Below are 14,161 nucleotides of genomic sequence, written 5' to 3'. Positions count from 1 at the left end.
CTCCGCTGGGAAAATCCTCGCAAGAATCCTTGCAAACTGCCTTCTGCCCCTCTCAGAAGACACCCTCCCAGAATCCCAGAACGGCTTCCGCCCCTCCAGAGGAACTGTGGACATGATCTTCACTGCACGACAACTCCAAGAAAAATGCAGGGAACAAAACCAACCTCTGTACATGGCATTCATCGACCTTGCAAAGGCATTCGACACAGTGAATCGCAGCACTCTCTGGACCATCCTCCAAAAAATCGGGTGCCCAAGCAAATTTGTGAACATCCTGCGGCTCCTCCACGATGACATGATGGCAACAGTCTTGGATAGCAATGGCTCCCAAAGTGACCCATTTAAGGTGGAATCGGGTGTCAAACAGGGATGTGTTATTGCCCCAACTTTATTCTCCATCTTCATCGCCATGATACTACACCTTGTTGATGGGAAGCTTCCCACCGGAGTGGAAATCATCTATCGGACAGACGGCAAGCTATTTAACCTCAGCAGACTGAAAGCCAAAACCAAGGTCACAACAACATCTGTTATAGAACTCCAGTATGCTGATGACAATGTCATCTGTGCGCATACAGAAGAAGATCTACAAGCCACTCTCAACACCTTTGCAGAAGCATACACAAAGCTTGGCCTGTCACTGAACATCGAGAAAACCAAAGTGCTGTTCCAGCAGTCACCAGCCGTCCCCTCTCCAATGCCAGAGATACAGCTTAATGGCGTAACATTAGAAAATGTCGACCATTTCCGCTACCTTGGCAGCCACCTCTCCACCAAAGTCAACATCGACGCCGAAATACAACACCGCCTGAGCTCTGCCAGTGCAGCATTTTCCAGAATGAAGCAGAGAGTGTTTGAGGACCGGGACATCCGTAGGGAGACCAAGGTGCTTGTCTATAAAGCTATTGTCCTCCCAACCCTGCTATATGCCTGTGAGACGTGGACTGTCTACAGACGTCACATGCAGCTCCTGGAACGATTCCATCAGCGCTGCCTCCGGAAAATCCTGCAAATCTCCTGGGAAGACAAGCGGACAAACGTCAGCGTGCTGGAGGAAGCAAAGACCACCAGCATTGAAGCAATGGTCCTCCAACATCAACTCCGCTGGACAGGCCACGTTGTCCGGATGCCTGACCACCGTCTCCCAAAGCAGTTGCTCTACTCCGAACTCAAGAACGGAAAACGGAATGTTGGTGGACAGGAAAAGAGATTTAAAGATGGGCTCAAAGCCAACCTTAAAAACTCTGGCATAGACACTGAGAACTGGGAGGCCCTGGCCCTTGAGCGCTCCAGCTGGAGGTCAGCTGTGACCAGCAGTGCTGCAGAATCCGAGGAGGCACGAGTGGAGGGTGAAAGAGAGAAACGTGCCAGGAGGAAGGCGCGTCAAGCCAACCCCGACCGGGACCGCCTTCCACCTGGAAACCAATGCCCTCACTGCGGAAGAAGATGCAGAGCAAGAATAGGGCTCCACAGCCACATGCGGACCCACAAGGAAACCCATGATGGAAGACCATCTTACTCATCCAACGAGGGATCGCCTAAGTAAGTAAAGTAAGTAAGTAAGTATCGCAGACCCAAACTAACTCAAGATGTCTTCCCTTCTGAAAGCAAGGCTCTGTCCAAGGCTGGAGATGTCAATGCTTTGGTATTTTTAAGTTAAGCCACTTTGAGTCCCCTTTGAGTATAAAGAAATATAATGATGATGATGATGATGATGATGATGATGATGACAAAAAACTGGTAGGATCACATGCTCAGATGATTCATTGGAACTTGTGCCACAAATACCATCTGCCTGCAACAAAGAACTGGTGGGATCACAAACTGGAAAGAATTACAGAGAATGAACACGCCAAACTCCTTTGGGACTTCTGGATTCGGACAGAAAGAGTTTGGGAGCACAATACTCCTGACCTCACAATTGTGTTAAAAAACAAGGTATGGATCGTCAATGTTGCAATCCCAAGTGACAGCAGGATTGCAGAGAAACAACTGGAAAAGCTGGCACGATATGAGGATTTAAAGATTGAACTACAAAGACTCTGGCACAAGCCAGTCAAGGTGGTCCCAGTAGTGATTGGCACACTGGGTGCAGTGCCTAAAGACCTTGGCCTGCACTTAGCGCCGATTGTGTTTGACAAAATTACCATCTGCCAGCTGCAGAAGGCCACCTTACTGGGATCTGGATGCATCATTCGCCGATACATCACACAGTCCTAGACACTTGGGAAGTGACCGAAATGTGATCCAATTCAACAGCCAGTAGAGCCTGCTGTGGAGTCATCTTGTTGTGTTTCTAATAATAATAATAATAATAATAATAATAATAATAATAATAATAATCTTTAGAGGCAACTTCAACTAGTAAGGCCGACCAACTTATGCTTAGGTTTGCCGGGCAATTCTAGGAAGTATACCCACACATGCAAAATAAGTGTCCCAGACTCGGGATGCTTTCCCTTCCGAAAGCATGGCTCCGTCCAAGGTGCTGGATTTGCCTGGCCTCCTCCTCCTCCTCCTCCTCCTCCTCCTCTTTGATGCTTCCCGCGCGCCCAGCAGGCGGCAGCACCGAGCCCCACGCCGGCCCCCTTTCGCCGCATCTTCCGAGGCGCGGGAGCGAAGGCGGGGGGGGGGGGGGCGAAGGAGAGCGGGCGGCGGCCCGGCCGTGTCCTCGGGTGCTCCGGGAGGCGAAGAGGGCGCGCTACCCTCTCCCTGAGCCCCTCGAACGAGGCCTCAAACACTCCCCCCCTTCCCACCAGTGAGGTGGTCCCTGTTCTCCCAGCACAAGGCAGCGCCCCTCAAGTTGGTGGTTTCCTCAGCGACGCCTGCGGGGAGCAGAGAGAGAGAGAGAGAGAGGAAGGCGCTCGCGCTGTGGCTCGAAGAGGGAGCCCGAGGCGGGAGGGAGGGAAAGGCGGGGACAAGCAGACCTTGTGTCTTCCTCCTCCTCCTCTTCCTCCTGAGCAGGGAGAGAACCCCGAAAGTCGAGCGCCCAAGCAAAGTCGTGAGGGGGCGCAGAGGAGGCGGAAGAGGGGTGCTTCTCCCTCTGGCGTCCCCCCTCCTTTCCCCTGTGAACCCCCACGCCGCCCTCCCCGTCCTCCCCGCAGCCCTGCTAAGCTCCTGAGGGGCGGCGGTGGCGGCGGCACATTGAGAGACAGCGCCTGTCATGCTTCTGAGCAGCAGTAGCAGCAAAAGCATCAGGAGCCAGCTCCCTTCCTCCTCCTCCTCTTCCTCCTCCTCCTCCTTCTGTTGCCGTGCTGCACTGGGAATACGGGCTCTGCCGCTGAATGGAGGCGCCGCGGAGGAGGCTCGGGCACAACGGGGAGGGAGGGGGCAGAGAGCGAGGGAGGAGGGAGGGAGGGGTCCGGGGAGAGGCGAGAGCATAGTCTGACCCGGCTCCGAGGAGGAGGAGGAGGAGGAGGAGGAGAGGCCGCTCCTCTTGTCTGAGGGGACGCGGCCACAGCACCGCGGAGGAAGGAGAGAGAGAGAGCGAGAGAGAGAGAGAGCCCATCCTGGCAGGAGCGGGAGCCTTCCCTCCTTGCCTGCCTCCTCTTTCTCCCCCTCTTCCTTTCTCCCTGGATGGCTCACGGAGGGGGCCAAACTTGGAAAGGCCGCCGAGGGGCGGTGTGGGGGGCTGCTGCTGCTGCTGAGGCTGGTGGCGGATAAAGAAGAGGAGGAGGAGGAGGAGGAGGAGGAGGAAGGCGAAGCGGCAGCCTCTGGGCGCAAAGGGAGCGGAGGCTCGGGCGGCGGCGCTGGAGGGAGCCTGATGCCCGTCGCTGGCCGGGACTTGGCAGGAGGAGGCGGCGGCGGCGGCGGCGGGGAGGAGGAGGAGGAGGTCCGGCGCCCCCTCCCCGAGTGCTGCTGGGTCTGGCTCCGCGGCTGCCGGCCTCTGATTGGATAAGGGCCCGGCGGCGGCGGCGGCGCATGGGACTGCGGGGCCGCGGCGAGGGCTCGGCGGGAACCATGGGCTTTTGCAGCGGCAGGTGCAGCCTCATCTTCCTCTGTGGCATGCAACTGGTAAGTCCCACCCGGGTGGAAGAGGAGGAGGGAGGGGGCACTCACACACTCCCACGCTGGCGCCCTCCCCACTGGGCCCACTCCCTCAGAAACCACATACACACTCGAGGAGGGGGGCGGGGGGCAAAGTGTGTGTGCCCCGCCTTTTGGTCCTGCCCGGGGAAAAGCGGACTTTGTGCGTGTTGACTACATGGTAGGTCTATACGGCCTTTGGGGTCTCTTCCTGCTCAAGCAGTCTGTGACTTTGGTTCAGGCCCTTACCTGTCTCCTCAAGTGAACCCCAGGGATCCCCTGGGACTGCATCCCAGGCAAGTCTGAACTTGCTTAGAAAGTAGACTCAAGGGAACTCGGTTGACACCTAAGAAGCCAAACTCTTTGGCTCCTCGGAAGGGTATCTCTTCCCAAGGAATGGGGCACCTGCTGTGTCCCCACAGCACCTCAAGTGATAAGAGTTTTCGCTTCTGGAGGAAGGAAGACCACAAGAGTCTTGGAGGTGCTCCAGGGCAGCAGCTCATCAGGCACAGGCTGAGCACCCCTTATCTGGGATTTCAAAATCTGAAATACTCCAAAATTGGCCATATGGGTGGCAGAGATAGTGATACCTTTGCTGTGTGAAGGTACCATCTGCACAAACTTTCATGCACATTATATGCTTAACTGAACTTCTAGTTGTGTGAATAAAGTGTATATGAGGCATAAATGAATTCTGTGTTTGGACATGGGTCCCATCTCCAGATTCCCCATGTTATACATATATGACAGTACTTATTACTGGTTAATGACTGATATGTATGTATGTATATTGGATATTTAAACAAGCCTTTGAAAATGTCTAGCCCCAATCATCCTCAATCAACGACATGGCATTGCACTTGCATCCCATGGCCATTTCTTATGACAGTTGTCACCATAGGTTACTGGGTGTTCTTCCTAGTTTTAAATGGTTGTTTTATGTGTTATTGGTTTTACTTTTTTATTGTACTGTGTGTTTATTTTATGCGCTGTTTGTAGGCACCTTGTGTCATATGTAAGCCACCCCAAGTCCCATCAGGGAGATGGAGACGGGGTACAAAAATAAAGTTGTTGTTGTTGTTATATACATGTGTGTGTGTGTATCCATTCCATATACTCTCCAAAAAATCTCAAATTCTTAATGCTTCTTGTCCTAAGTATTTCAGATAAGGGATCCTCAACCTGTACTATAATAGCTATGGATGGAATAGCCAAAGAAAGAGGTGAAAAGTTAACTCACCCTCAGGAAGGCTTTAGGCACAGAATGGAAGTTGTGTTTCCTAAATTGAAGTGAGTGAATACTGTTTTGGTCATGATCATGATCATCAGTAGAATACAAATTAAGCATTTAAAAAGAGGGTGTGGTAAGATATTATTTAATTGTATAGCAAGGAAAAAGCAGACTGGAGAACTCTAGGCTGATCGCCTATTGAATAATGAAATGCTAACAAGAAAATCTGTTGCAGTCTCTGTGTCTCCGGTAACAGTTGGAGTTTTGTTAAATGCCTCGAAACGAGGATGAAAAGATGCTGCAGAAACACAGTGGCATTGAGGCAGTTAGCCACATGGAAGGTGTTGCTGCACTTGACTATGTGTTGAAGAAATCAGCTTTGGTGGAGATGTTTTTGGAATGGTTTCTTAGGTACCCTTAGGTACATACTTACCCAGGAGAAAGCCTGTTTGATCTCATTAAGATTTACATGTGAGTAAAATGTAACACAGTAGAGATGTTAAAAGCTGGTACCTTTGAGAAAGGAGGAGATGCTGAAATAGTGGCATCAAAATACCACCAACATCTCATAAAGTAAGATGCTTAAGAAGACTATAGGGAAGAGATCGCCTACCTTTTTGATACTGACATCAGTATGTGGGAAATATATATGTGCAGTGCATTTTATATGTTTTGGTGAATCCATCATGTCTCTCTGTATTTAATGGAAGTATTCTGCTGGTCTATTTTATTTATTTGTGTTCAATCTCTGTGAGGGAGAGGAAACCAACTAAGGTAAATGGAATGTTTGGGGTATTCACTGTTTACAAGATCTTGATAACATTTATCACTGAACTTTTTTGTTTTTTAATAAAGGCTACACAGAACAATATTATTGCATTCGATATGCCAAAGATTAGAAGGCTGGATCAGGCCAAGAATGGTTCGCCATTATAACTACTATACTATTGCAAGTGATATTCAGGGCAACAGCTCTCTCTTGTTACCTAGCCCTAGTGCCTAGCATTGCAATATATGACATTCCATTGGCTCAGCATAGGACTATTTACATACGTCACCATAACCATGACGATTCCCAGTGCTTTCATTTTTTTCATTTAACATTAGTTTGGGAGCAGAATGAAAAGCAGTACAAAGATAGAAATATACTCTCCTTCCTGTCTGAAAAGGAATGCAAATTTTAGGACTGAATGTGTGAGTGGAAATACACTGATGTTGGATGTTATAAAACATTATGACTTCAACTCTGTTGAAAACTACAAGAAATGAAATGCATATACTATACTTACTTACATAGGCGATCCCTTGTATCCATTGCCAAGACACTACACTTGGAGGGCCTCGTTGTCCAAGTATGATGGCCCTCCAAGTGTAGTGTCTTGGCGGTGGATACGTAGGTGACTGTGGAGCCCTATTCTTGACCCGCATGTTCTTTCCAAGTGGAAGGCGATCCTGATCAGGGTTGGCTTACATGCCTTCCTTTTGGCACATTTCTATCTTTCACCCTCCATTCGTGCCTCTTCAAATTCTACAGCACTGCTGGTCACCGCTGACCTCCAGTTAGAGCACTCAAGGGACGAGGCTTCCCCTTTCTTGGTGTCTGATCCATGAAAGGATTTGAATCAGTCTTATATGAAATAAACTGCAGGATGTGATGACAGTCTGTGTGCTTTGACTGTGTCATAACACAGGCCAGATATATATGGTATATACATCAATGTATTGAATAAGACTTCATGTCAATTGGCAAAGTTACTGATGAACATTACTTTTTAAATTAATAATGCTGATTACAGCAGGATTTGGGAGGTGCAGTTGACTCTCAGTGGAGACCCCCCCCCCCCCAATTTTCCTTCTTCTGTATTACTTTTTGATTTTTCATTTATCAGTAATCTCCAGCAGGATGAGAAACTTGAGTTTGAATGATCTGGGCAAGATACCACCTGTGAGTTGGACTGGGATGGCTGTTAACTCATACATTTGTTATTGGTAATGTTAGAGAGATTAGAGTGGCTATAAACATTTTTAAAAGATGGACAACTTAGAGTGTAGAATGAGAATGAGACTACCTCAAGTATATTGCTCTACTAATTGTAGAGCCATGATTGACCGCAGTTCCCTTGTTGAAGATATATTTGGCTGGTAGTAATCTTAGATTACTGTGCGCTAATTTTTATGGCTGTGCAGAATATCATGAAAGTGTGGAGTAGACCTTTATGGTTATGGGTGCTGGCAGTCTCAAGGGACTTTTTGACATGGTGGACCTTGCCTGTCACACTTATCATCTTCTGAACTGACAAAGAGCTGCCTGGATGGAAAAGGAGTTAATATCTTATTGAAAAGCTGATTCTAAAAGATGGGCCAATATCTATATCTATATCTATATCTATATCTATCTCACATACATACTAACATACACACACATATACTGTATATGGTGCTATAGTATTGTAAGTTAAAACCAAAAACGAAAGAAGTTATTAAATATTCAAACCCATTTCTGACTTTTGGCCCACCCTTTATTTCTGAGGGGAGGTTTCCAGATATCCCTATTGCTAACTGTCATGGCATTGACTTAATTTCACTCCCATTAAAAAAAAATGGAAACTAGTATCTTTCAGAAGTGATGACAAAGTTGAAGCAAAGTTATTAAGATAGCTTTATCAAAAACAATATGACACTTTCATGTATATTTTCTCAGATCTTTGTCTTACTGAATAGGATAGCAGCCAGTGTGTTTGTATGGAATCGTTTGCTTTTTTCCAGTAACAGCATGGAATAACCATAGAAGTATACAGTGCATAGGACCAAGGGTTTTAGGTCTCCTTCTCTTTGACAGGAATATATTGACTCTCTCATTTCAGTTTCAATTAGTTTCATAGTTCTTATGAAAGGATGGAGTTTCAATTGGAATATCTGGGTTGTTGTAGGTTTTTTCAGGCTATATGGCCATGTTCTAGAGGCATTCTCTCTTGACGTTTCACCTGCATCTATGGCAAGCATCCATAAATGCAGATGAAATGTCAGGAAAGAATGCCTCTAGAACATGGCCATATAGCCTGAAAAAACCTACAACAACCCAGTGATTCTGGCCATGAAAGCCTTCGACAATACAATTGGAATATCATTTAGTTATGAAATGTTGTTTCCAATACATCTTTAAGGATAAGTCCTCCCAAGGCATCATACAAAAAAAGTTGACAGAAGATTCAAACGTAATGAAAAGACAAAGTAGAAATGTAGTTGTTTTACGTAGTAGGTTAGAAAAAAAGATAAAAAATAAAATATTTAAGAATGGCATAAAGGCTGCCAGAAACAGATAATTCTACAAGTATGGGGCTGGTACTGAAAAGGTCCTGTTTTGACCAATCTCACTTGCCTTGTCTGTTGGCCTGAGACTAGTTAATACTGGTTTTTTTTACTGTTTTAATGAATGTTTGACTTATTGTTTTAATTGTTATTATATTGCTGTGTTATATGTAATGGCATCAGATTGCTGCCAAATGTAAGCCTTCCTGAGTCCCCCTTCAGGGGTTGAGAAGGAATGGGATAGAAATACCAGAAATAAAATAATAAATGTATAAATAAAATAGTTCCAATATTAATATCATGGCTTGGGCAGATGCATGTGGGCGGAGGCATTATTTGGCATCTCCTGATCTATAAGCATTCTGGGCTTTAAACTAACACAAAAAATGAACAGATAGCCAATGCTGCTGATGTATAAGTAGTAGTGTATGATCAAACCACTTAGCCCCAGAAGCATTCTGATGACAAATTTGTGAAGTAACTTAAGTTTTCAGAGTTATAGTAAAAGCATACTTACACAGAGAGCATGACATTAGTCTAGTCCAGTGGTTCTCAACTTGTGGGTTCCCGAGTGTTTTGGCACACAACTCCCAGAAATCCCAGCCAGTTTACCAGCTGTTAGGATCACTGGGAGTAGACGGCCAAAACATTTGGGAACCCACAGGCTGAGAACCACTTGTTTAATCTAAGGGCCCTTCCACACAGCCATATAACCCAGAACACCAAGGCAGAAAATCCCACAATATCTGCTTTGAACTTGCTTGTCTGAGTTCACACTGCCATGTATTCCAGTAAAAGCAGATTATGTGGTATTTTATTCAGCTGTGTGGAAGGTGCCTAAGTGTAACTACTAGTGCAGCTAATGAGAATAAGATAGCAAAAAGCACTCCGAGCCTCTGAGGTTACCTGTGCCTCAGGCCCCTTCCACACAGCTGAATAAAATCACCTGTGTGGCAGTGTGGACTTGGATAATCCAGTTCAAAGTAGATATTGTGGGATTTTCTGCCTTGATATTCTGGGTTATATGGCTGTGTGGAAGGGCCCTCAGAATCCAGATACAACAAACCGAATACCTACATATAGGAAGAAAGTAATCACTCTAAAGCTAATTGCAAACTTCTGGTATATCCTTGAACATCATTTATAGTCACTTCTGCCTTTGTTCTTAAGAATCCTCAAATAATCATTTGAATTTTCATAATGTTTGACTATCCCAAATTATACATAACTTAGTAAAAAACTTTGTGGCTTATTAACTTCTGTGAGTCTATTTGCGAGGTAACTCAAGATTGATTTCCATAGCCTGTGTTTTAATCTGGTAGCAAAATATCTACTTTCCAGATGAGTTTATTTGCATGTACTGCAAATTCTTAAATAGTGGTTTGGTTTATTTGGAGCCCTTCCACATAGCCCTATATCATAGAATATCAAGGCAGAAAATCCCACAATATCTGCTTTGAACTGGAATATATAGCAGTGTGGACTTAGATAACCCAGCTTAAAGCAGATATTGTGTGATTTTATTCAGATGTGTGGAAGGGGCCTTTGTTTCTTACAGCTTGTTGGAATGCATAATATGCATGCTTTACTTAGATTTAAATGCTCTATGAAACTTTTCATATTTGAAAGCATATACAGGGCACACTTACCATAGTAAAATCCGGCTGTATAAATAATAAATAAATCCTTAGTAACTTCAAATGGGGATTTAATTATCATTACTCAACCCACTTGTGTCTATAGAGATTTGTCATGACTTTCTTCAATGAATATTGAAAAGAAATGTTCTTATGAAGGATGGAGGTTCACTCAACCACAGGATTCTTTGGAGGAAGTTATCACAACTAATTTGATTTAAGTGTTTAATGTCCTATACAATATGACTGTAATATCTTATAAAAGTATTTAGGTTAAGTGGCAGAAGAGCCTCTTACCAGTTAATTTAACAACAACAAATATTTCTAATAAAGAAGAAGAAGAAGAAGAATTTTATTTTTCTACCCTGTCTCCATCTCCCCGAGGGGACTCAGGGCATCTTACATGGGGCCAAGCCCAAGGCAACATACAATTAAAAACAGAACAATAACATATTAAAATAGCATAAAAACAGCATCATCATACAATAAATAATAATAAAACTTTATTTATATTCTGTCCTATTTCTCTGGAGGGACTCAGGACAGATTCCAAATGTAAAAGACAAACATTCAATGCCTGAATGTAAACAACAATACATCCATAGTAATGGAAATTTAGCAACCCAACATATAAACACAAATTGTGACTTAACAACTAAAATTAAATGAAAAGCACAGCCTGTTATATCAGACATAAGACAAAACATCAGACATCGAAAAGAAGCAAGAATTTTACCTTTCCTTGGGTGCAAATAGATTGATCAGTTCTCAAGATACCTATTGAGCTGGTGGGGCAAACAGGGCATGGATACGGATGGTAGCTATTAATCAGAGGTATAATGGTAATATTACCAAGTCCTCCTCCACCTGCTCATAAGCCAGCGAGCAAAGGTACATCGTCAGCTGTTTCTTGAAAGGAGGGAAGGAGGTAGGTAGGGGCCAACTTTAACTCCTTAGGAAGGGAGTTCCAGAGGTGGTGGTGGCCACAGAGAAGGCCCTTTCTCTCGTTCTCACCAGACATACTTGAGACAGGGGTGCGATTGAGAAGAGGGCTTCCTCTGATGACCATAGTATCTGAGTTGGTCTATAGTGGGAGATAGGGTTTGTCAAATAGTATGGACCCGAGTTGTTGTACTTGGATAGATATTGATAGTTAATGGGAAAGTTCTATAATCAATTTTGCTTCAATCAGATTTGCCAGGTACAAAGTAGTAATTCAAGAGTAAGTAATAAGAACTTTTTACTTAAAGCTAATTTAGCCCACCACTTAGAGATACTGATTCATACTTTGTTGCTGGTGCAGCTAAGATTGTTTAAGTTCTCATAAATAAAAGTTGTTATGTACAATATGACACTTGTGGTATCTAGAGAAATCATCAGTGATGCCTAATTAACAGAGGAAATAGGACTAGTATGCATATTTTATAGTATTTTTAATTGTTTATATTGCATATGTTATAAAACAGTGACATATTTAATTACTTAGTTGCTGTTGTGTATGTTCTGACTTATTGTGGGCCCCAGGTGAATCTATAACAATTTTTATCTTGGAAAGATTTGTCCGGAGAGTGTTTGCTGTTGCCTTCCCCTTAGGTCACTCAGTGGATTTCCATGGCTGAGTGGGGATTCAAGCTGCGGTCTCCAGCATCATTGTCCAATGCTCAAACCACTATACTATGCTGGTTTTCCACTACCTAATATTGAACTGTATTCTTTAGAAGACATGTATTTCTTAGAAACCATTTGTACAAGATTTATGATATAAACAATGTAGATTAGAAGGGAACAGAATAGTAACATATTCTGTTACTATTCTGTTAATATTGAGTCCCAACTGTGGGAGAAAAGTGGAAAAATATATATAAATAATATGAATAATGACTGATATATTTCACAATGCTGGCACTTTGCTGATGCGAATTCCCACAATTAGCCTTTCATACAGCTTCACCCATGTTGCCTCCACAGTCCTTCTGCACTGTGTTTTTTCTTGTTTTCCTATTTTCCCCTATTTTGCTACAACTGCCCATTTGTAGAATTCCACAATTCTCACAAGACCTTCCTTGGCTTTGCAATATTTAAACCACAGCAGAAGAACATTACTGCACAAGGAAGCATAAGTGAAGAACAGCAATGCTGGATTCATTGCTGGGGGTTTCCCTTCAATGAAAATATGTGACTATTGGAGAAATATAGCATGTGTGGTATGCTCTATCCTAAGCTGTTTTTATCCTGCTGTGATTGTGTTTCACCAGTCTTGTGCAATAATGTTCTTATAAGGCAAAGTCATATATATACCGTGAACCCCTATCTCTACTGGATTCACCCCTTCCAAAGGCACAGCAAAGCAGATTTAGTAAGAAAGACAATCAACATGGGGTAGGATGAGAGAGAAGGGCACGACTGCACTTTCTTTCCCTTATTCCCCAAGCCCTGAAATATATTGTTCCAGAGATCAACTCTGTCATCTGAGAAAGCCATATTATTTACGGCTGATAACTTTTTTTTCTGTAGAAGGATCAACGGTTGTGTTTTCAAACTGTGTTTTATCTTATCTGCATTTATGTTTCTTTGTTGCTTGTTGTTTCTTTGTTATAAAAACCCAAGGAAACAAGAAGTTCAGCTCTGAAAAAAATGTGTATTTTCCCCAGAATAAATAGCAGGTTTTGTTATTGTTGTTTTTTAAAAAGTAATGATAAAAAACCAACCAACTTTCAGCACAGCCTGCTATTCCCAAATTGGAGAAGAAGATTTCTAAATGGATGCCCAACAAATGCTTCATCCCACAAAGAAATCTTTCTGGGATGTGATATTTTACAGTCTGTGGTATTTCACAGTATCCAATCCAGTTCAGTCATGTTGAAACATCAGCTGATGATGCCTTTCCTAGACTACCAATGTTTCTTACTGCTGGTGGATATAGACACATTTCTGCAAAATATCTGGTTGGAAAAAGCAACATAAGAACACAAAAAGAGCCAGTTAAAAGGAGAAATCAACATATTGTTGAATAAATTCAATTAATTAACATGTGCCTTTTCTCCTAGAATATATATATATATATATATATATATATATATATAATTAACCAATAACTTTCAACTTACTACATCAAATTCCCTCACTCATGATAAAGTAATCCTTTCAAATAAAATCTTAGCAATGTATGCATTTTGTATGTGTTAAGGTCTGCTTTTAAGTCTAATGCATTAAATAGTTATTAATAAATTTGAACACAAAGTCCTTCAGTTTTATTCCTGCTTCCATTAATTTATCAGCATTAAAAACTGTGAATATGTTTTCATAATTATATGTTTATTCTTCGCTTTTTCTCTCAAGACCATGACTTTAGTGTGACATCAACTTAAACAAACAGGTTTTACACTGTTTTAGAGAAGAGGTATGAAAAGAACTATGAAGGGAAACTTGTTTGTTTTAGCCTTGTAGAAGATGCAGACTTTGAATTACAATCCTGTAGTATGGTCTTTTCATCACCAGATGATGACCTATTTATTTCAGGCTTATAGATTGTTAAAATCTTGTAAAGCTTTTAAAATTCCTTGTGCTGACATTGTTTCTTTTTTGTTGGTTTTCTTATCAGTGATATTATCTCCTGTTGTGCTTCCATTTCTGTTTTATTCTTTAGATGATTTTATTCTGTTTTGACTTCATTCTTATATTTAATGCATTTGTTGTTGCTTAAAATGTTGAGTTTAAGCTGCTTAGAGAACCTTGATTACTAGGTAGTATATAAATATTGTAAATAAAATATAAGTGGGAAATTTGGAATGAGGAAAGGACTGTCATTTAGGAATATTGAAAAAATTACAAATATAAAATCAAAGACTTTAATAATCATGCAACTTTCTATCAATATACAGGGCAGAGTATATAGTTGGCTCAATCATCATTGAGACTTGGACAAAGTTTTTCATATGGCCTAAGGCAATCTCATGGT

At 42.8% G+C, this 14,161-nt stretch overlaps 1 protein-coding gene across 3 annotated transcripts in view; it reads left to right on the top strand.

Annotated features, from left to right (window-relative positions):
• The first annotated feature begins 2,649 nt into the window (after positions 1-2,649).
• NKAIN2 (sodium/potassium transporting ATPase interacting 2) overlaps positions 2,650-14,161 on the top strand; it is a 635,701-nt gene continuing 624,189 nt past the window's right edge. For 2 of the 3 annotated variants that reach the window (XM_060753280.2, XM_067466859.1), the window contains exon 1: positions 2,650-4,014. In XM_060753280.2, coding sequence (XP_060609263.2) covers positions 3,922-4,014 — 93 coding nt within the window. In that variant the 5' untranslated portion in view covers positions 2,650-3,921. The remainder of the gene's footprint in view (positions 4,015-14,161) is intronic. The other variant, XM_060753281.2, reaches the window with a different exon arrangement.

This window comes from Anolis sagrei, chromosome 1 (assembly GCF_037176765.1).
Source record: "Anolis sagrei isolate rAnoSag1 chromosome 1, rAnoSag1.mat, whole genome shotgun sequence".
NCBI lineage: Eukaryota > Metazoa > Chordata > Lepidosauria > Squamata > Dactyloidae > Anolis > Anolis sagrei.
This window is presented reverse-complemented; position numbering and strand designations above follow the sequence as displayed.